Below are 18,927 nucleotides of genomic sequence, written 5' to 3' on the forward strand. Positions count from 1 at the left end.
CATTTTGCCCAGATTTATTTCCTGTCACTCCAGTAATTGGCTTTCAAGCTTCCATGGCTTGAATCCGCTGCAGTGTGGCAGAAAAAGAAGAGCAGTCGCACCAATAACTACAGAATACCAGCGCATTCAATTTAGAGCATAAAAATGCTATTTCTTCTTTGCTATAAGTTGGAAAAAGTGTAAAGCAGAGATAGCTTGTAGAAAGTTGATAATTAATCTTGTAATTGAAAATTTTATAAATCTTCTAGAGGAAATATAACAAATAACAAGAAAAAATAATTGAATTATCTTTTAGTTGCTGCTGTCTTGGTCTGGCTAATCTGTTTTTTTTTTTAAATTTATTTAATTTATGTCATTGCTTTTAGGGCAGCCTATTTTATTCCTTTTTGGTTAAATTATTTCTCGCAAAGAATGTTTAAATGATTAATAATAAATTTTAAGCCTCTTTAACATTTTTACCAACAAATTAATTTAATTATGAATATAATTTATAAAGTCATGAGCTATATTTATATATTTATTCATTTTTTGATAAGAAAAGTAATTGTCAGCCCGATGTTTTCTGTAAAATATACGTTTGATTGAGGGCACGATGACTTTCAACAAATTTTTTTTCATGTCTTGTAATTTTTATCAATGCGTTATCTGCAGGCCCACATGTCAGAGGCCAAGAACCACATGGAAAAAATTAGCTGCGACTTGTCAAATTGGTTGAAAGTGTGCTTTTAGGTTTCGCGAGCACGCCGGCGAACGTTATCGGCGCGCCTGTTACACTTGGCTTGTTTACGTTTCACCAAACAAACGGAAAATTTGAATAAATGTTGCACCCGGATGATTAGGCCGGCCGGTGATTTGTCATTCTCGGCGCATGGAAATGAAGAGTACGAGCGAGCGCGGAAAAAGGTTAATGTGAGTGTGTGTGCAACGGAGAGCAGCACTAACGGGGTTACAAACATGAAATGCCCTTGTTTTCAGCGCAGATTGACGTCAGCCTGGTTGAGCAGCGCTTGTTGCAGGCGGAGGGCGATTGCCCTTGTTTCTAATAATCATCTTGCAGGTGCTTTGCTTGTTCCATTGTTCTGCTGCAGTCGCTTGCAGCGCGTGCTGCACATCCTTCCTACACAAAAGACGGCACGTAATTTCAAACCCCTATATCTGCATCTCCCTCCCGAGCAATAAAATGCAAAGTTTGGAATGCATTTCGCAAACACGGGAAAGAATAGAGAGCAAACCGTGTTTTTGTTTTGTTTGGAAAACTAATCAAATCCAAGGCTGACACACATTCATGTTCTTTTAGTTTTTAAACAAAACTTTTTAAACAAAATTCTGAAATCAACAAAATTTAATGTGAAAAAATTTAGGGTGGAAATCATCACGATGCGATTTGGACAATAAATTGCCTGGATTCAATAAATATCAATGAATTGTACAGTAATTTTTTTATCAACAAAAATTCATAATTATTTGGAGATTTTTTTTATTTTTAAAATTTCTGATTAATAAATAGGAATTTCTAATCTGTTGCAGTTCAATAGCAAACAATTGCCAACTCTGATTTGATATATTTGGTACGACAATCGTTCGGTGTTCGTGAGCAAGGCTGAAAATAAAGCAGTTTCTTTTGCTGCTCTTGCCGTTAAAAGCCGAGTTTAAAAAGGCCGAGATGAGGCCTCGCGTGACACCAGAATTGACCTTCTGACCTCTTCCTACCCTCAATTGGCCAATTGAAATGCAAATGCAATTACCAAGCCAGCCTTAATTTGGACAAATTGCTCAGCAATTAGTGAAGAGAAATCGTTTCTTCAGCAATAGTTACTGTGTTTGTTTTTCAATCAAGAACAAGTTTACAAAGTTAATTTTAGTTCTTTATCATAAGAGGGAGGATAAAATTGATAAAATAGTATAATATAGATTAACAATATAGGATTTTTGTGTTACTTTAACATCATCATGTTTCGTTTAATTAATTAAACTGCAGCAAGTATAAAGGGTAAAAATTAATTCTACTCCATATTTCATGCAAATATATCTGAAAGATAAAAGTAATCAATGCAAATTTTTGAATGTTTTAAATTAAGGCCAAAATTTTGTAATAGTTACGAAAAGCAATAAAGTACAAATCACATAATATTCAAATCAGATTTTCAATTAATTAGCGAAGCCGTTGTTGGCCTGGCGTCGCACGAGGCTTGGAATGTGACTGTGGAGGAGCCAATAATCCAATCAATCAGTGAAATCTAATGAGCAGCACCATACGAGAGTGAGTTTTCACATAAAAAAGGCGCGAGGTCTAGGCAGTAAAATCAGAACAAAAGGGCGCGCGTGTGTGTGACAATACACCTCGCTCGAGTCGAAAGTTATATATATTTATGTTCTCCACGAGTTGCACAAGCAATTGCAATAAATAATGTGGCGCGGAGGAGAGCGGCTCTCTCGTGTTCCTGAATAAATCATTTCACTTGCCCTTTTTCAAGGGAAATCGGCTGCAAACGTGCGGGATGGGCCCAATTCGGTCAGACGCGCAGAGACACAATCGAGAGAGGCTTTTACTTTTGTAAGAGTTAAATCGGCTCTTTGTGCTGATTGTAAGAAGTGTAAGTGGATCGCTCGCGAGGTGAAAATGGAAATCTTGCAGCAAAAATTTAACAAGACAAACATTCACAAGTCATTAAAAGGAGAGTCCCATTTGTGCAGCTTGGGAGCTAACAAGATTAAATTGTATATATTTTTTTGTTCATTTTTTTTTTAATTTCTAAAAAAGTAAAAATCTAATATATGAAGAAGAACACAATTAACTTCTATTAAATCAAAATATTTTGAATTTAAATTAATTATTTTATTTAATAAAGATTTTCAATGAGACTGATAAGAATGTGTGAAAATAAGTAAAATTAGAAAAATTTAGCTTAATTAATATTCCGAAAAAATTTAAGGTGAGAAACGCAATATTTGCGTCTATATTTTGTCTTCAAATTTGGAATTTTTAAGAGATTTATTAGAAACTTCAATTTGGTCCGTCTAAATTTAGCTCTCAAACTCTCTACAGAAAAAGTGTTATGCAAAAAAAAGTAAAACAAACTGGTACGTTGATTATAATTCCCCGAGAAAGCCGTTTCGGCGCTCGTATTTTTGAGAGCTATGGGGCGCTGAATAATTGTAGTTAATGAGTGTGTTTGGTTGGGGAATCAAAGGCAACGAGGTGCTGACCCCGATCGCGAGCACAGCCTGCACAAGACCATTTTACTCAGCCTGCACGCTCCATAAGCAAACAGGTCACTCTCCAGCCGGGGCCGAAAGTGACAGTCCCATTGGAAATCGCCACGCAATTCTCTCTATCCCCGCAGTACACACACGTTTTCTCTGCTCAAAACTTTTCAAACTTTTCAACTCTGACAATCAGATCGTAATCACCTCTTTCACTTTCCTTTTAAATTGTCAGAGCAAGAGCAGCAATTAATTGCATACATTTTTTAAAAATTAATTTCAAAATAAGATCATTGAATGGGTTTTTTGTTCTACTTCTATGTAAACAATAATATAATCTCAATAAATAGCACAATTAATTTGAAATTGAATAATGATTTGAAAAAGTTATGCTTTGACACTTAAATGGCACAAAATACCAAGCATTAAAAATAATTATATAAGCGTTAACAACAACTTAGCAACTTAAATATTTGTAAAATAAAATTATAATTTAATAGCACAATTAATTTGGAATTGATAATTGCAAAAAAAATTAAATTAAAATGTGTTGAAATGGAAATGGAACAAGGGTGAAAATTTATGATCAAAGAGTAAGTTCGATCAACTGAAATAAATATTCAGCGTCGTGCTCATGTTCAAGACAAGGCATGAAACAGCAATTAGCAGCACTCGTATTAAATTAACAAGGTCTGTGCGCGAGAAGAAGTCACAGAAGAATAATTAATAACAGTAGTAATCCGAGGGACTCGTGTCGCGAGAGAGCCATTCATAAATATTCTGTCAGCAAAGTATTACGTGGTTGAAAATTTGCATCGAAATGGTTTGGAAAAAGTTATGCTATTAGACACTGGCAAAAAAATATCAAGCATAAAATTATGTAAGCGTTAACCAGCAACATAAATATTATTTATTTTGTTAAATAAAATTATTAAATTATTTATAATTAAGATTTTCCATGTAAATTTATTTTTGTAATAAATACTTTTTTATTATTATTTTTTTTTTTAATTTAAATCAATATTATTAACATGACCCAATGATAACCTGCACGGGTCATGTGACACGCTGGCCGGAGAATGGAACGTGGTTTGGCTTCAGGATACGTGCACGTCTTAACAGTCTAGGACTCTTAGCGCGACTCAGGCATCAAGTTTTCAAAGGTGGATCAACGCAATAAAGTCCGAACGAGACGAGTCGACGACGACATTCAGTGTCAACACCACTTTTGACTTTGCGCACGAGGCATTGCGGAGCGATGTCAAAAAATAACCTTCAGCAATCGTCATTGAAAGTGTCATGCCCCCGAGAGTGAGCAAATAAAATAATACCATGAGCAGCATGCACGTACCTTGCGCCGGGTCGACTTTTCACCTCCCTCCTCGCGCCTGCCGACGATGAATCCGAAACGGCACAAGGTCATCGGCGGCGCCTATGCATGCTGATGAATTTCGGGCCGATTCTGGATGTGTGATTTTTGGAACTTGTAACAAAATTCAGTCCTGAAAGTCAAATTGATAGCACTTGAAATTGGCAAACAGCGGCCATACTTTCAGGAATCCGTGACTGGGGATTGGATGGAGGTGGATCCGGCTAAAGCCTATGACAGGCACGTCGCGACACCTATTGACGAATCTCTTCAGCTCAAATTTTGCCAAAATTACTCATTATATTATGCTTAGCAGGTGCAGCCTATTAATAATAGTAATAAAATTGAAGAGCAACTAAAAAAAATCATACATTGAGGTCAAACAAACTACGTTATAAGCCTGTGATGTAAAATTGGGCAAGAATCAACTTTCCTTTTTTTACCATTATGATTTAATTCGAGCATAATAAATTATTAAATATACATTGAAAAATTTATGACGAAGCGCATTGAAAGATGCTAGGAAATAAATAAATTTTAAATTTGCATTGAAATAGTTGAAAAATTAATCAAAATTTATTTATTCATATCATAATTACTCTAATACTAGCCTACAAAAAAAATATTAGAGATGTCAATGTGCGAATTTAGCATTACGTTAAATATTACAAATAATAGCTTGCTTTATAAATAAAGAGTAGAGATTCATAGCTTCAATCATTTAGTTTTCTGCTTCTTGTTGCGACCAGAGGTTTTCGTTTCACTTTTCTTGCTTCCGTTGCAGTATTTGGCTTCCAGAGCAGAGAAGAAATCATTGGCAGCCCCTTCTCGCTGCATTTTCCTCTGCAAGATGGCCTGGGAAAGAGAATCCTCGTCAGGCACTTCATCTGCCTCCTTTGCCTTTTCAAACTCCTTCCTTCTTCTCTCCATCTAAAATTTTCATTACATTAACATAAAATTTAGTAGCATTTACAAAAATACAAACATGCCTTTTTCTTTCTCCTCAGCTTCTTCTGCTTGGTCTCCTTGCTGAAAGCATCAAAATCTTCGACCTCCTCATTTTCAATCATTTCCCTCAGAGTCTCCGTCAGTCTCTCTTCATCTTCCATGTCAGCAAACGGAACTGCGTCCATGACACTGTTCATGTCCCCTTTGTAAGTGTTGTAAGCACTTTTCAAATCATTTCTCTCCTCTTCAGAACCTTAGAATTTATATTTTCATTAGTAAAAACAAATATAAATTTGGTTATAGGAGAACAAGGATGGACAAAATTGCAAAAGAGATCTGTGATTGCTATATGATCGTGATCGCACCTTTTTTTTTAAAAGAAGATCACGATTGCAAAAGTCAGTAGATCGCATGCAAATGCAATCATATTATATGTTTTTTTTTTCAATTACAGAGATACATTTTAATGCTATGATCTGGTAGGATAATTTCAATTTCCAGTCTTTTCTTGTGAACAACTCCCAAATGACAAAAAGGTTTTCATTAAATTCAACACTGCTGTGCCCTCGAGTGGCATTCTGGAGCGTGTATATTACTACCGCAGGCAGAACTTTGTCTGAGCTTACTGTCAGAGGAAGAATGGGTGACCGAACGTTTGAAGAGCTCATGCTGATACAATATGGAAAATTTTACGGATTGAATCAGATGGAGTTGTATGACATGTATGAGTGAGACATGCTTTGTATTTATAATTCATTGTGACTAAATTGGCTACATTTAGTGAACTGTTAATTAAATAAAATAACTAATTGGTAACAATTAAAATGAATACTATATAAAATATTAAGGTAGGCTAAGCATTATAAATTTTATACCATCGGCCATCAGATATCAAATAAAGACCCACTTTAAAAAAATGCAGTTCATTTAAGGAATGATCGCAATAAAATCGCAAGATCGTGATCGCCGCACCATTTTCTGATAAGATGATCGCAATCACAACACTGCTACCGTCTACTGATCGCCATTGAAAATTTGAGATCGCGTCCATCCTTGAGGGAAACACGTAGGTGGACGGAACAGACCTTTGTATTTCTTCTCATAGTCGACAATGTCTTGTTTGGTGACAGGTTTGAAAATGGACCTCCAATAATCAAGCCAGTCAGCGTCCAGATCACTGTCAACATCGCCTGAAATTTAGAAAATGAAAATGTTGCAAATTCTTGCAGAAATTTTTTAGTTTACAAGGTCATACCAGTCCTATCATAGACCTTGCGCTTTTCCTTGTCACTCAGAATGGTATGAATTTTGCCCAGGATTTGGAACTTTTCAGTGCAGATTTTCTTTTCCGACTCTTCCACTCGATCGGGGTGAATCTTCAGGGACATCTTTCTGTACGCATTTTTGACTGCAGGAGCAGCAATAAATTATTAAATTAATTAAATTCTTCCTTCTTCCCAATAAATTTCTGTATGTAGCAAGTGTGTGGTATGTATGCATGCAGCGAATGCAAAATGCTCAAAATGCGCACCTTCTTTTTCTGAGGCCTTTGGGTCGATTCCAAGGACTTCGTAGATGTCTGTTGTGCCGAAATGAAGCTCACACAAGTCTTTAAGACTGGACATATTGAAATCTTGAATTAGGCCGAGAAAAGGGCTGAAATGTCTGTAAATTTTACAAAAGAATTGAGAACTCTGACAGTAAAAATGACAGCCGGACGATATTCCGCGAATCCGCGGGAAGAAGAAGGCCGGCCCACATGGTTGAAAATTTCATAGCTAGTCAACAAAATAAAGTTTGAAATAAGTTTGAAAAATTTCAATAAAGGAAAATTCATAGTAAATGTTTACCAATTTTAATTAATTAACTTATTAACAAGACTTAATTTTTACTAATAATGAAATTGTGTATGAATTTTCAAATTTTAAGCTCATTGAGAACTTAGTCATGTTGGTGATTTTGACTCATTTTGGTAACCAAAACAAGAAGTAAACAAGAAAGGAAATAAAAGTTTTTGCTCACGTCAAAGATTTTTCAATTCGAAACCGAATCGATCAGGAATGGTAAGAAAATTTATGAATACATACATAGTTTTAATGACACACGCAGGACACACGTAATCCATTTGTGTAACTTACATGCTCAATTACATAATAATTATAACGATTTAACAATTTCAGGCAGCAGAAGTTGAAGAAACTCTGAAGAGGCTCCAGTCCCACAAGGGTGTGATTGGCACAATTGTTGTCAATTCTGAAGGTTTGGATTCCTAAAAATTAATTGAGTATTTTGCGAGTTTTAATTTGCACATGATTGCTTCAGGAATTCCAATTAAAACCACCATGGACAATACGTCGACCGTACAGTACGCTGGTTTGGTCAGCCAGTTGGCGGATAAAGCTCGCAGTGTAGTCCGAGACTTGGACCCCACAAATGACCTTACATTTCTTAGGGTCAGGACCAAGAAGCATGAAATCATGCTTGCCCCTGGTAAAGCTAATTTCAATAATATAATCCATTGTTTTTTCTTAACAAAGTTGAAATTTTATTTTTAGATAAGGACTACATCCTAATGGTGATTCAAAATCCCTCCGACTAGAAAAGCCTGCAAGTGAAAATATTTACTTGATTAATAATTCACTCTGTGAAACTTCTAATTTATGTTCCATGTTCATTTAAATTTACAAAATAACTATTTATAAAAAAAAATGATGTAGCAAAGAGGGAATCTAAGAATTGAAATCATTTAAAAGTAACAATAATTGTTATTACCACACTATGCTAATTTTTTCTTTTACTTGAGTAATTATTTACGCTTTAATACAAATATTTCAAGCAAGAAAATTATATAATACTAGAGGATTTTTATTGCATTTCTGTACCTTATTTATTTATAAAAATGATATGTGGATGTCCTATGAGATCAGCCATGCAAACCTCCAGTGATCCATGAGTGATCCGTGATCCCGACAAAAGAAGCTCGTGAAGAAATCCCCCGCAATAGTGTACACCTTAATTTAGAATTTCCTGCTTGGTCTACAATTATTTCAATCCTGGAACACAAATTTTTAAAACGTCGCTTAATTAAATGAATATGTCGTACTAAGTTAGGTTTTTTTATAATTTTTACAAAGTGATAATGCTAATAATTAATAAGATTTTAATTATTTTATCGAATATAGTTTTCATTTTTATTATTGATCATCATTAATTTTAATATAAAAACTGATGCACTTCTTTGTTTTCTGAGCATGAATTCTCGAGCGTAAATTTGCTTTTATTCATTTTATTGTTTCAATCGGCTGGTTTTAAGCGTCTTCTGTCTTCTCATATGAAATTCATCATCTTATATTTAAACTTCACAATTATGAATAATGAATATTATTATTATGTATCCTTGTATGTATTTAATTGAGCTTTTCTCAAGCAAGAAGTTTCTCAACTTTTCTCAAGTTGATTTTTTGCAACTCGCGTCGCCATTGGTGAATGAGTTTTGCTTTGAGCCAATCAGCGTTCACCTTGCCTGCTAGGTTGGTAAACAAAATCCAGCATGACTGTTTTTTGAGCTTTTTGATTTTTGAGGAACATTTTGCACCCAAATTTTGTTCTTAATTTTTGAATAGGACCACGACTTCAGCTCTGCGAATGAAATTTTGCAATTACCATCCTTAATCCGAAAACAGCAATGTTGACCGAGGCGTGGGAAAAACTGGACTACAAGCTAAGTCCCCCGATTGTTAAACACCTTTCTGAATTGGGCTTCGAAAAGATGACTCCTGTTCAGGTTTGATAATGTTGATTAAACTCAAGATTTTAATTGCTATAGAGGTCTGGAATTTCTTTTCCTGCAGGCTGCTACCATCCCGCTTCTCTTGAAAAATAAAGACGTCGCCGCAGAAGCTGTCACAGGCAGTGGAAAAACACTGGCTTTTGTGATTCCCATGTTGGAGATGCTCTTGGTATGATTTGAAGAAGCAAATAAAAATTATAATTAGTTTAAATTGCATGTACAGAAAAGGACGGTACCTCTGAAAAAACAAGAGTGTGGGGCAATAATTATTTCACCGACTAGAGAATTGGCAACCCAGACATTTGAAGTTCTGCAAGGATTTTTGAAACACCTTCCCCAGTTCACAAGCGTAAGGAGATTATTAAATAAAATTTAATTTGTGCATTAAACGCAAGTATTGTATAAATACAGATATTGCTGGTGGGTGGCTGTCCTGTTACAAAAGATGTCCAAGCAATATCAAAAAAAGGGGCACACATTGTGATTGCCACGCCTGGCCGACTTTTGGATTTGATGGATCGTCAACTCAACTCTGGGTTGCTGCAAGGAGTCAAAAGCTTGGTAATTAATTCATTTTTAGTTTTTCTCACTTCTCAATTTTTTTCATGTGTATAGGAACTGTTAGTCTTGGACGAAGCAGATCGCTTGCTCGACATGGGTTTTGAGGTGGCGTTGAATTCAATTTTGGTTCGATTACCTCGACAAAGGAGGACAGGACTATTTTCTGCTACGCAGACTAAAGAGGTGCAAGCTTTGGTCAGGGCAGGATTGAGGAATCCAGTTGCTGTGGCAGTGTCTGAGAAAAAATTTAAAAACGCAGAAGGAAATGATGAGGTACCCATACACACTATGCTTAGTGATGATATATTTTCAATCTGCTAAATTTCATTTTCAGCAAAGCAAAACTCCAGCCTCACTTGCCAACTACTACATGATTTGTGAACCTCAAAATAAATTTTCTCAATTGATTGAGTTTGTGAAAATTAACTCCTCTGAAGCTTCTGGGAAATTTATGATTTTCTTTGCTACATGCGCATGTGTCGAATACTTTGGCTACCTCCTTTCTAAGTGAGTTCATTTATTTTTAATTTCATAATTGCAATTGATAATTGGCTTACAAATTTCAGATGCTTGAGTGACACAAAGATTTTCAGCATTCACGGCAAAATGAAAGAAAAAAGACATAAGGTCTTTGACACTTTTCGCAGCGCTGATTCTGGTTTATTATAAATATTTATGTTTAAATTTTTCATACATTTAGTTTATTTAGGAATTTTGGTTTGCACTGATGTAATGGCTAGGGGAGTTGACATTCCCTTGGTGGACTGGGTTATCCAGTATGACCCACCTTCTTCAGCAGCTGCCTTTGTTCATCGCTGTGGACGGACAGCTCGAATTGGCAGGAAGGGCTCGGCTATCTTGCTGCTACTACCAACTGAAGAGAATTATGTTGAGTTTTTGAAAATCAATCAAAAGGTATAGTTAATTTCAAGCTTATCAATAACAGCAGACATTTAATTACTTGAATTCAGGTGTTGTTAGAGTCTGTTGATGCTGAAGAGGATGTTCCTGAATATTTGGAAAAGATTAGAGGCTTGCAAAAGTCTGACAGAGCAATTTTTGACAAAGCCAATCGTGCATTTGTTTCATACATAAAATCATATGGAAAGCATGAGTGCCACTTAATTCTACGTTTAAAAGGTTCTTTGCACTTTTTTCTTACTTTATCATATTTTAAATTGATTATTAGATTTGAACTTCGGAGAACTTGCAACAGGATTTGGTCTCCTCAAAATGCCTAAGATGCCAGAGCTGAAAGGTAAAACCGTTCAAGATTTTGAAGAGGACCCCGTCAACACAAACACGATTTCGTACAGGTAAAATTTTGATATTAAAAGATTAAAATTGCTACAAAACTAAAAAAATCTGATATATTTTGCTCTTTTATAGAAATTCTGAAAAAGAAGCGTCAAGAAAAAGGAAATTTGAGGAGTACCAAGAAACTGGGCAATGGCCTGGAAAAAAGAAGAGGAAAGTCCAAACGGTGTCTTGGGCAAAATCTAAGGAGCTAAGGGCAACCAAGGACGACATCAAGTCTAAACGCAAACGGGAATTGAGGGAGCAAAAAAAGAGGAAGAAGGTCAAAGTTAGCCAGGATGACATGGAGGAGCTTGCAAAGGACATAGCTTTGATCAAGAAGTTTAAGAAGAAAAAGGTTGTTATATTTCTTGTTTTATTCGAAATGAATCCCTAAATTTTATTTGCTTATTAGATTACTTCGGAAGACTTTGATAACCAATTTATGGGAAGCAACTGAGAAAAATGAAATTATTTGTATTATAATAAACATCAATTTTATTTAATCTACAGCTTACTATCAATAATTCTAACCCAATCTAACAATATTTGGGGTCAACTCATTGATGGCAGGGTTTGGATTGTTCATTTTCAAACCAATCTCCTCAATTTTGGGACATTCATTTGGTCCAAGCGGCAGCGGGCTTCGAGCGTCATGAATTTCAAACATTTTGTTAAGAGCATCAACTGAAGCCAAATTTTTGGCCACCTTAACTGTCTCTCCAAATCCTGGTTAACAAGAATATGTAATGAAGCATTTTGTACTTTAACATTCAATTCTTACCTTCGCCCAAAAACAGCTTGTCCTTATTAAAAACTGCGACTCGATATGCAGCCATTATTGTCCCGTGTCCTTCTGCATTGGCAAGTCTCGCCTCCACGCCAGGACACAGAGCTTCTAAGGTTGCCCATGGCTTCTCGGGGATGTAAAATTCTGCTAAGCTGTTTTCCGCGAGTTGAGCCAAAACAAAGTCTCTGATAAATCCACCAGTCCTGTCTGCAGTGGAGCTCCGAGAGAGAGCGGCCACGATTGCACAAAACACTTTTGAGTAGGTGCCTTCACTAGGCTCATGTTCCTACAAAAAGGAAGTTTATTTTTATCTGTAATAATAGTTAACAGATTTAAAATAATTACTGCAGTGAGGATTATATCTTTAGTTCCTAGGTTTTTAGAAATGTGCGCCAACATTTCGTCTCCCAACAACTTGTCGTGAATACTCCTGAAATTAATTCATGTAAATCACATATAAAAATTAAATAATCTTCCAACCTCACTCCCTCTTCAGGCAATTTTTTCAGGGTATGTCTCAGAAAGCCAAAGACGTATTGACTAATGAGCTCTCGCCCTTCTCGAGCCAATTCTTCGTTGCTGCTAACCAACACTGAATCAGGATTCTCCAGCCCCAGGTTTTTCTGCTCCTCAGAAATTTTGTGCAGATAATCCGCTTGAGTAAATGCCTGACGAAGGAGGTTGTCGTCAAATTGCTCTCCCAGCCTTTTTCCAAATGCGAAAACTTCAGAGCCGAAATTCCTAAAAATAGCAAACGGTAAGTTGAAATTATATCTTTTTTTCTAACTTGTTTCCAACTTACCATTCTAAAAAGGCAGATCTTTTGGGGATTGGAATAGGTCCATACAAATATTCGTGCCTCTCCTTCCTTTTGTACATCGCTTTCAGGGTCGGTGCCAACCATCTTTTTAAGTATCGCTGTTGCTGAACTACGAACATAATTAAGAATTAATATAATAAGCAAATTAATCCACAAACTTTATTAAATGTTGTTTCATAAGAAAAGTAAAATTTTGGGTTTGAGTTTTGAGTCGGCAAATAATAATTATGTATGTGTGATACAAACGCCATACAAGAAGAGTATGTACATTGTATTAATAATATTATGCGCATATATCTAAAAAAAATTAGAAAATTTACCTGAGAAAATCTGCACATATCGCGCCTCCTTAAGAATGCACCTTAAAGCAAAACTCATTATCTCGGTCCACGCTGGTTAATTTCGTAAAAGTGATCTTTCAAATCTACTTTGCGATTGCACGAGTTTTTGTTGTGCAAAATTTGGGGTGGGCGGGGTGATAGTGGGCGGAGTCGCGTCGAGATGTCGATTTTTTTAAGTCGATTGGCGGCATGACCTCTGTTGGTGAAGCGCACACGGATTTATATGAGAGAGTGAAGTAATGGAAAATAATTTATTTGTAACAAGAAAAAAATGTTTATTTTAATATGAGTGCTAAAGAGAAGGAAAAATTATTATTATTTTTTAATCTAGGTATTACAAAACTAAGGATGAGGGCTAGATGTTTTTGAATAGCTGCCTTTTTCAGAAAATTTAAGTGAGTATAGTTTTTTCAAATTTTTTTGATACTTTTAAGATTTAATTTTTTTAATATTTGCATGATGTACCCGGATATATCTCAGCCTTAATCAGAGATTGAGTTGTGGTGCACAAATAAACTTAATTTCAAAAGCAGTATCAGCAACTCGCAAAAATCCATTGAGGAAAAGTCAAATTTAAAAAAATCACCATTAATTTCATAATTTGGAATTAAATTAAAAAACTTACCTTTTATACGATTTTTTTTTATAAAACTGTTTAACAGAATAATGCAACCAATTTGTCTTAAGATGTATTTATTAAAAAATGATTTGACCCTTGACCCCTGGGTTTGGAAAGTTTTGGAGATTTTTTTTTAGAAAATTATAATATTGAAAGAATGGAAAAAAAACAGCATAATTATATTTTAACGCTTTAAATATTTTCATTGGAAAGTCAGAGGGTTTACTCACTTTATTGCAAATAATAATAATTAATTTTATTATAATTTATTTATATTTTTGATTATTTTTATTATTGAGACTGCAAGAATAACATTCGTTCTCTTATTTGAAGTTCTTCATACACTTATTTAAAATAGAGCTCCTTTGAGTTTTGCGCTCGTTTTGTACTTCAAAAGAACAAAAAAGCTAGGTTTAATAAATTATCACTCTTGACCTTTATTTTCCACTGGAATAAAAGAATAAATAGCCTCATTCAGGTCTCGTGCATGATTGACAATCAAAAGTAAAATCACGTATAACGAGCCTCGCGATTAGCTCCTTATGATTGGGGTCAAGTAGGCGCAGGCAGTCTTTTTGCGGGTTGGTGTCACACCGGTTGCATATCACCGCACACACACACACACACACGCTGCCTTTTTGCGCCGGCCTATCTGCTCCGCTGGAAGGGGAGTACGAGGAGTGGTGCGGCTGCGCAGGGTGAGTGTACAGCTGGGAGGCAGGCAGGTCGGCACGGGCATGAGTGCCCCGGAGGCCTGCTGCACCCTGGCCGCCCCTGAGGAGGACTGCGAGGACTCGTCGGGCAGCGAGACCGAACCTGCCCCCGCCTTCCGCCGCCAGCTGTCCACCAAAGAGGCCTCCAAGGGTGCTGCGGTGAGTGACCCTCTCAGGTGGGCGTGGCACACCCCGCCGCCAGATACCTTTTTCTTTCTTTTCTCACTGCGGCACTCCGTGTGTGTGCCCATTTGGGCGCCGGGAAAGGGCAGGGGGTGCGAATTAACCGTGCACGCGACGGGCGGAGGCCTTTCCCTCGTCGGCGCGCCTCCACCCCCGGGGGCTTTGTTTGTTGTCACCCCCACTGCCAGCAGCGGGGTGGTTGTTGTGTTGATGTTTTGATTGACAGTTTGGGGTCACTCCTCGGGTTGTTGCGGCCGCACGCAAATTTGTGTGTGCGCATAATATTATTTGGCCAACAACCAGAATATTCACAAGCGATCACACCACAAATTTGAATAATTTTACCATCCATTTTTACTTAAAAAGAAAAATGATATAGATCATAAACCTTAAATAAGGATTATAATATATCCACCATTGAGACAGTAAGTGTAAAATTAGTATAATTTAAGTATGCTTCTAGATAGCAATAATATAGAAGAATTTGCACATTGTTCAAATTATTAACAAGAAAACAAGTACTTAGTAAAAATAACCGCAAAAGTATGATTTGGTTTGACAAATAATGTTTTAATGTTAATAATGGAGTTTTAAAATTATATCACCAGTTAATAATGGGAAATTTTAGATCACCTCCTTAATTGTTCTAATAGAGTAAAATCTCTAACTAAATATGCTACATTAGATAAAGATAAAACTTAAATGTTATAAGACTTAAATTTACTTATTATGCTTATTATCATTGATTTCAACCAGCAATACATGACGTCTTAAACATTTGTGTTTAATAAAGACAATAATAATAAATCGTATAATTATAAAATTGCAAACTTTGTTAAATCATTACTCCAAGGGTATAATAGTACACTTTTGAAATTTTTTAAATCCCTTTTCAATTTCTTTTTAAATTTATTTTTATTGGCGAAATTATTATATTTAGGCTGACCGATCTTGAGCTCAAAAATATATAATTCAGTTTTTTTTCAGTTTTATTCATTTGTTCCCCATTCAATTTATACACTGTCAAATTAAATCATAAAATAAAACTTGAATACATTTTTAATATTTGAATTTTAAATTAAAAGTTAACAAAAAGTTGTCTAGACAACACGTTTATATGTAAAACTTTGTTTTACAAATTGTTATTCTATCTTTTATCCTTGGAAGCTTCCAATTCCAAATTCATGCTAAAATTGACGCTACTTAAAAGTAAAATAGCCCTCTCGGCTTGGTGGATGATCTTCTCTTATTCTTTTTGCTCAAGAGGCAGATCCGTGCGGCAAAGGAAGAGGGAATCGTTTTTAGGGCAGATATGCATTAGCGCGGGGTTAATGGACCAGAGCCTTGAACAAGATCGGCGGTGATAAACTAAACAGCCCGCGCGCGGCTTGCCCTTTTTTCCGCCTTCTAAATGTGGAACTTGTCTCTTTATCTAAGCGGCTAGAAATGAGACGTTCCAAAATACCTATTGTGCAAACAAATTTTTTTTTTCGATGAAAATTTTATCAAAGATTTCAATAGTTGCAGTGTAAATTTTGATTTAGGGGAGCAACATTTAGTTGTGGCGCCCGTTAATCAGTCACGAATTTAAGATTTGGTCAACGTTGAAAAATTAATGAAGCCACTGTAGTTATTTTGAAATTTTGTACATTAAAATGTATTGAAGGTGCCTAAAATAATAGAATTTAATTTTTATTGAAAGAATATTCTGTCAGTTCTTTATAACCTCTTACAGTGTCCTCATACATTTCCTTTATGACATACATAACTTTTTTGGCGTATTATTGACCTGGTTTAATATATTTGAAGATTTATTCATCTCGATGATATATCTAAAAAAATTAATTAAAATGCTTAAAAATTTTACCTTAAATTTGACTAAAATTTAAAAAAAAATGTTTGATATTTAAAAAAGGACGAAATAATGAAATGAGAGGAAATAGGTAATTTAGATATTTTTTTCTTTTTAAATAACAAATCTTTATAGTTGATCTTGAGCATAGTTTCAAGACTCAATTTAAATTGCGTCTCTTGATTGCAGGGGCCAAATTTCCTTGCAGAACTCGAGTAAAGCGAGGCGCCGGTAATCGTTTTTGTCACACGTGCGCAAAGATGCATGAAGTGAAGTTGGTTGCGAATTTGTGCGCGGCGCGCGGCCCCATATATAAATATTTTGATGAGGTCGGTATGACGTCACGACTTGCTCTCGCTCTATCTCGTAATAAGGTCATCCCCGAAAGTGTGCCGCCTTTTGCGCGGTCCTGAAATCAGCTCGCGCTAATCCTCACTTGCATCACCTCATGAGCCGCCGATGCACGCGCCGGCCGATCAATAGGCCCGAATATTAGCCCTCGCGTGGCTTTGTCTGCTCCACGTACGGGCTTACCTTTCTCAAATTTATTCGCGACCCGAGCGCCCGTAAAGGTCTCCGTAAAGGTCTGCGCTGTATTAAAAACGCATCAATCTTCCCGCCGATATAGTCTCTTCCATTTTTCCTTTTAAAGTAGAAGGCGAACTTTTGCTTGGGCAAAAATCTCCTTCGCAAAGGCCAAAGTGCACCTTATTGTGGTTCTTTAGAATATTGTTAAAGACAATTTTTCTGGAGAGATAATTAATAATTATCTTCTCGGTTCGCAGATGAAAGTTGCATCCTCATCAAAAAGTTAAATTTTGATAATTTTCTTGTGATGTTGAATGCATTTTTTAGCAATTTTACTCGTGAAAAAAATGTCAGGGTTTTAAAAAAATTCGCATAGGAAGCTATTTATTTATAATTATATAATAAAAAGCAATAATTGTTGGCATATTAAATTTATGTTCATGTGTCTGTGTATAAAAAAAACCAATGCTTGAGATGCGCAATAATTTTTTTCTGAGAAAAAATGTAAAATTCGATCAGGTTGCAAGGGAAACAGAAGCTGATTTAATCAAAATGGAAACTGATCTCAAATTGATTAATTTGATACAAGAGCGCCAAGTTTTATATCAGATTTATTTTTTCAATTTTGTCAAATCTAGCTTGAAATTTTATCTGCACTGTTGTTCTTTGAATGCCCAGGAGCGGATTATGCGAGCAACCCTGCTCGAAAGGAGATACTGCACCTCCAATGTTCCAATAAACATTTTTTTTCTCATTGTAAGAATATCGTTTTTCATCACTCATACTTCGTAAAAATATAATTAAGAGGAGAAAAATTAAAAAAAAAAGTTAATTTAATTTTTTCGGCTGCAGGTAGTTTTGCAATTTCTTTTGAGTTTGGTGGTGAGTGCAGGCAACACCCCCAAAAGGTAACGGTGTCGCGGCGACGGATTAACAAGACCGATAAAACACGTCTGTGCTCGCAAAGTTGTGACCTAAAAATAGTGTCCAATCGTTAATGTATGGCCGAAGAGCGGCAGATGATTTCCGAGGATACACAGAGCACGGGTGTGGCCGCACAAGGAAAGTACACGTTAGAGGGCGCGGGCGAGAATTATTGCGTGTGATGAAGATAAAGGGTGTTAATTTACGAGGGGCCTTTGAAATGACGACGCAAAATGGAAATTTATTTGGTGCAGTTCGCGGAAAAGAAATTTCCTCGGGGGACGAGGGAAGCTAAAAAAAATGAGCAGAACAAAATAGAAAACCCCGAGGGCATCTACCTGGAAGGCTTAATGGGAAAATTTATTGCCTTTCCCAGAAATTAAATCATCTTTGCGGTGGATCTTGCTGTCGGATGCTGCGCTGCTCTCACCTGGCCCATTATTTCTGCAGGGATGACGCACGGCTCGCGGCGCACCCTCTCCCCCGATTAAGGGTGAACGAACGGACGGACGTCTTGTGGATTACGCCCAATAAATTGGACCCGGGCCTTAATTAGAGTCGCCACAGCATTCCTCGCCTAATATGTCTCTCTGCCGGCCATGTGACGAAAGTGCGAGTTATGGATGGGGTGCGAGCGGGTGACGGCCAGAAATAATGGAATATCTGCGCTCGCCAACTCTCATTCATTTTCATCAAGAGAAGGCTGATCTCATTTTGTTGGATTGTAATTCTCAAGGTCTTTTTGATAATTTTTACAAAATTAAGAATATCGTTTAATCATTGTTTTCTGCCAAATCTATCAAAGATTTAGGCGATTTAAAAATTTCGTATTACATAGAATTTCCAATGAAAGAACTTTGACTTTTTTTACGAAGATTTTGGCTTTAAAGAAAATTGTTAAAAAATAATTTCTCGCAGCTCTTTTATTTTTGTGACATTTTATTTTCTGATTTGTTCTGAATAGTTGAAAAAAAAAATTAAAAATTGTT

The 18,927-nt window shown here is 36.1% G+C and overlaps 6 protein-coding genes across 7 annotated transcripts in view; 3 read left to right on the plus strand and 3 right to left on the minus strand.

Annotated features, from left to right (window-relative positions):
- LOC132198571 (speckle-type POZ protein B) overlaps nucleotides 1-4,767 on the minus strand; it is an 81,370-nt gene extending 76,603 nt beyond the window's left edge. Inside the window, exon 1 of the mRNA XM_059622674.1 lies at nucleotides 4,556-4,767. The gene's annotated coding sequence lies outside the window, so the exon portion shown is untranslated. The remainder of the gene's footprint in view (nucleotides 1-4,555) is intronic.
- Nucleotides 4,768-5,127: 360 nt separating this feature from the next.
- LOC132198573 (dnaJ homolog subfamily C member 9) lies at nucleotides 5,128-7,272 on the minus strand. The gene is made up of 5 exons (XM_059622675.1): nucleotides 7,053-7,272; nucleotides 6,777-6,929; nucleotides 6,607-6,711; nucleotides 5,563-5,774; nucleotides 5,128-5,503 (listed from the first exon to the last, which is right to left on the minus strand). Exons 1-5 carry the CDS (start codon nucleotides 7,144-7,146, stop codon nucleotides 5,291-5,293), a joined length of 777 nt encoding a protein of 258 aa, XP_059478658.1. The 5' UTR covers nucleotides 7,147-7,272; the 3' UTR covers nucleotides 5,128-5,290.
- Nucleotides 7,273-7,450: 178 nt separating this feature from the next.
- Nucleotides 7,451-8,387, plus strand: LOC132198862 (dynein light chain roadblock-type 2-like). The gene is made up of 4 exons (XM_059623128.1): nucleotides 7,451-7,584; nucleotides 7,702-7,780; nucleotides 7,844-8,011; nucleotides 8,077-8,387. Exons 1-4 carry the CDS (start codon nucleotides 7,582-7,584, stop codon nucleotides 8,118-8,120), a joined length of 294 nt encoding a protein of 97 aa, XP_059479111.1. The 5' UTR covers nucleotides 7,451-7,581; the 3' UTR covers nucleotides 8,121-8,387.
- Nucleotides 8,388-9,039: 652 nt separating this feature from the next.
- Nucleotides 9,040-11,678, plus strand: LOC132198558 (ATP-dependent RNA helicase DDX55). The gene is made up of 12 exons (XM_059622637.1): nucleotides 9,040-9,305; nucleotides 9,373-9,480; nucleotides 9,535-9,660; nucleotides 9,723-9,872; nucleotides 9,927-10,145; nucleotides 10,207-10,379; nucleotides 10,439-10,530; nucleotides 10,582-10,787; nucleotides 10,844-11,012; nucleotides 11,062-11,188; nucleotides 11,262-11,526; nucleotides 11,584-11,678. The coding sequence occupies exons 1-12, from the start codon at nucleotides 9,207-9,209 to the stop codon at nucleotides 11,626-11,628; spliced, it is 1,779 nt and encodes a 592-aa protein (XP_059478620.1). The 5' UTR covers nucleotides 9,040-9,206; the 3' UTR covers nucleotides 11,629-11,678.
- On the minus strand, nucleotides 11,646-13,270 carry LOC132198559 (large ribosomal subunit protein mL44). Its single transcript, XM_059622638.1, has 6 exons — nucleotides 13,099-13,270; nucleotides 12,761-12,887; nucleotides 12,439-12,699; nucleotides 12,304-12,388; nucleotides 11,953-12,244; nucleotides 11,646-11,897 (listed from the first exon to the last, which is right to left on the minus strand). The coding sequence occupies exons 1-6, from the start codon at nucleotides 13,154-13,156 to the stop codon at nucleotides 11,698-11,700; spliced, it is 1,023 nt and encodes a 340-aa protein (XP_059478621.1). The 5' UTR covers nucleotides 13,157-13,270; the 3' UTR covers nucleotides 11,646-11,697.
- A 1,136-nt stretch (nucleotides 13,271-14,406) lies between these two features.
- Nucleotides 14,407-18,927, plus strand: part of LOC132198557 (diacylglycerol kinase eta-like) — a 39,463-nt gene continuing 34,942 nt past the window's right edge. For both annotated transcript variants that reach the window (XM_059622634.1, XM_059622635.1), the window contains exon 1: nucleotides 14,407-14,610. In XM_059622634.1, coding sequence (XP_059478617.1) covers nucleotides 14,476-14,610 — 135 coding nt within the window. In that variant the 5' untranslated portion in view covers nucleotides 14,407-14,475. The remainder of the gene's footprint in view (nucleotides 14,611-18,927) is intronic.

Source organism: Neocloeon triangulifer, unplaced genomic scaffold (assembly GCF_031216515.1).
Source record: "Neocloeon triangulifer isolate White Clay Creek 2 clone unplaced genomic scaffold, ASM3121651v1 ptg000013l, whole genome shotgun sequence".
NCBI classification, from domain to species: domain Eukaryota; kingdom Metazoa; phylum Arthropoda; class Insecta; order Ephemeroptera; family Baetidae; genus Neocloeon; species Neocloeon triangulifer.

Excerpts from the sequence above, each read along its gene's own strand:
- LOC132198573 (XM_059622675.1), bottom strand. The coding sequence starts at position 7,146 with ATGTCCAGTCTTAAAGACTTGTGTGAGCTTCATTTCGGCACAACAGAC. Across the intron at positions 6,930-7,052 it reads AAAGGCCTCAGAAAAAGAAG|TCAAAAATGCGTACAGAAAG; the intron begins GTGCGCATTTTG and ends CTGCTCCTGCAG. Across the intron at positions 5,775-6,606 it reads CTATGAGAAGAAATACAAAG|GTTCTGAAGAGGAGAGAAAT; the intron begins GTCTGTTCCGTC and ends ATAAATTCTAAG.
- LOC132198862 (XM_059623128.1), top strand. Across the intron at positions 7,781-7,843 it reads AATTGTTGTCAATTCTGAAG|GAATTCCAATTAAAACCACC; the intron begins GTTTGGATTCCT and ends TGATTGCTTCAG. Across the intron at positions 8,012-8,076 it reads TGAAATCATGCTTGCCCCTG|ATAAGGACTACATCCTAATG; the intron begins GTAAAGCTAATT and ends TTTTATTTTTAG.
- LOC132198558 (XM_059622637.1), top strand. The coding sequence starts at position 9,207 with ATGTTGACCGAGGCGTGGGAAAAACTGGACTACAAGCTAAGTCCCCCG. Across the intron at positions 10,531-10,581 it reads TTTTCGCAGCGCTGATTCTG|GAATTTTGGTTTGCACTGAT; the intron begins GTTTATTATAAA and ends TAGTTTATTTAG. Across the intron at positions 10,788-10,843 it reads TTTTGAAAATCAATCAAAAG|GTGTTGTTAGAGTCTGTTGA; the intron begins GTATAGTTAATT and ends ACTTGAATTCAG.
- LOC132198559 (XM_059622638.1), bottom strand. The coding sequence starts at position 13,156 with ATGAGTTTTGCTTTAAGGTGCATTCTTAAGGAGGCGCGATATGTGCAG. Across the intron at positions 12,888-13,098 it reads ATATGTGCAGATTTTCTCAG|TTCAGCAACAGCGATACTTA; the intron begins GTAAATTTTCTA and ends TTATGTTCGTAG. Across the intron at positions 12,389-12,438 it reads TTGCCTGAAGAGGGAGTGAG|GAGTATTCACGACAAGTTGT; the intron begins GTTGGAAGATTA and ends AATTAATTTCAG.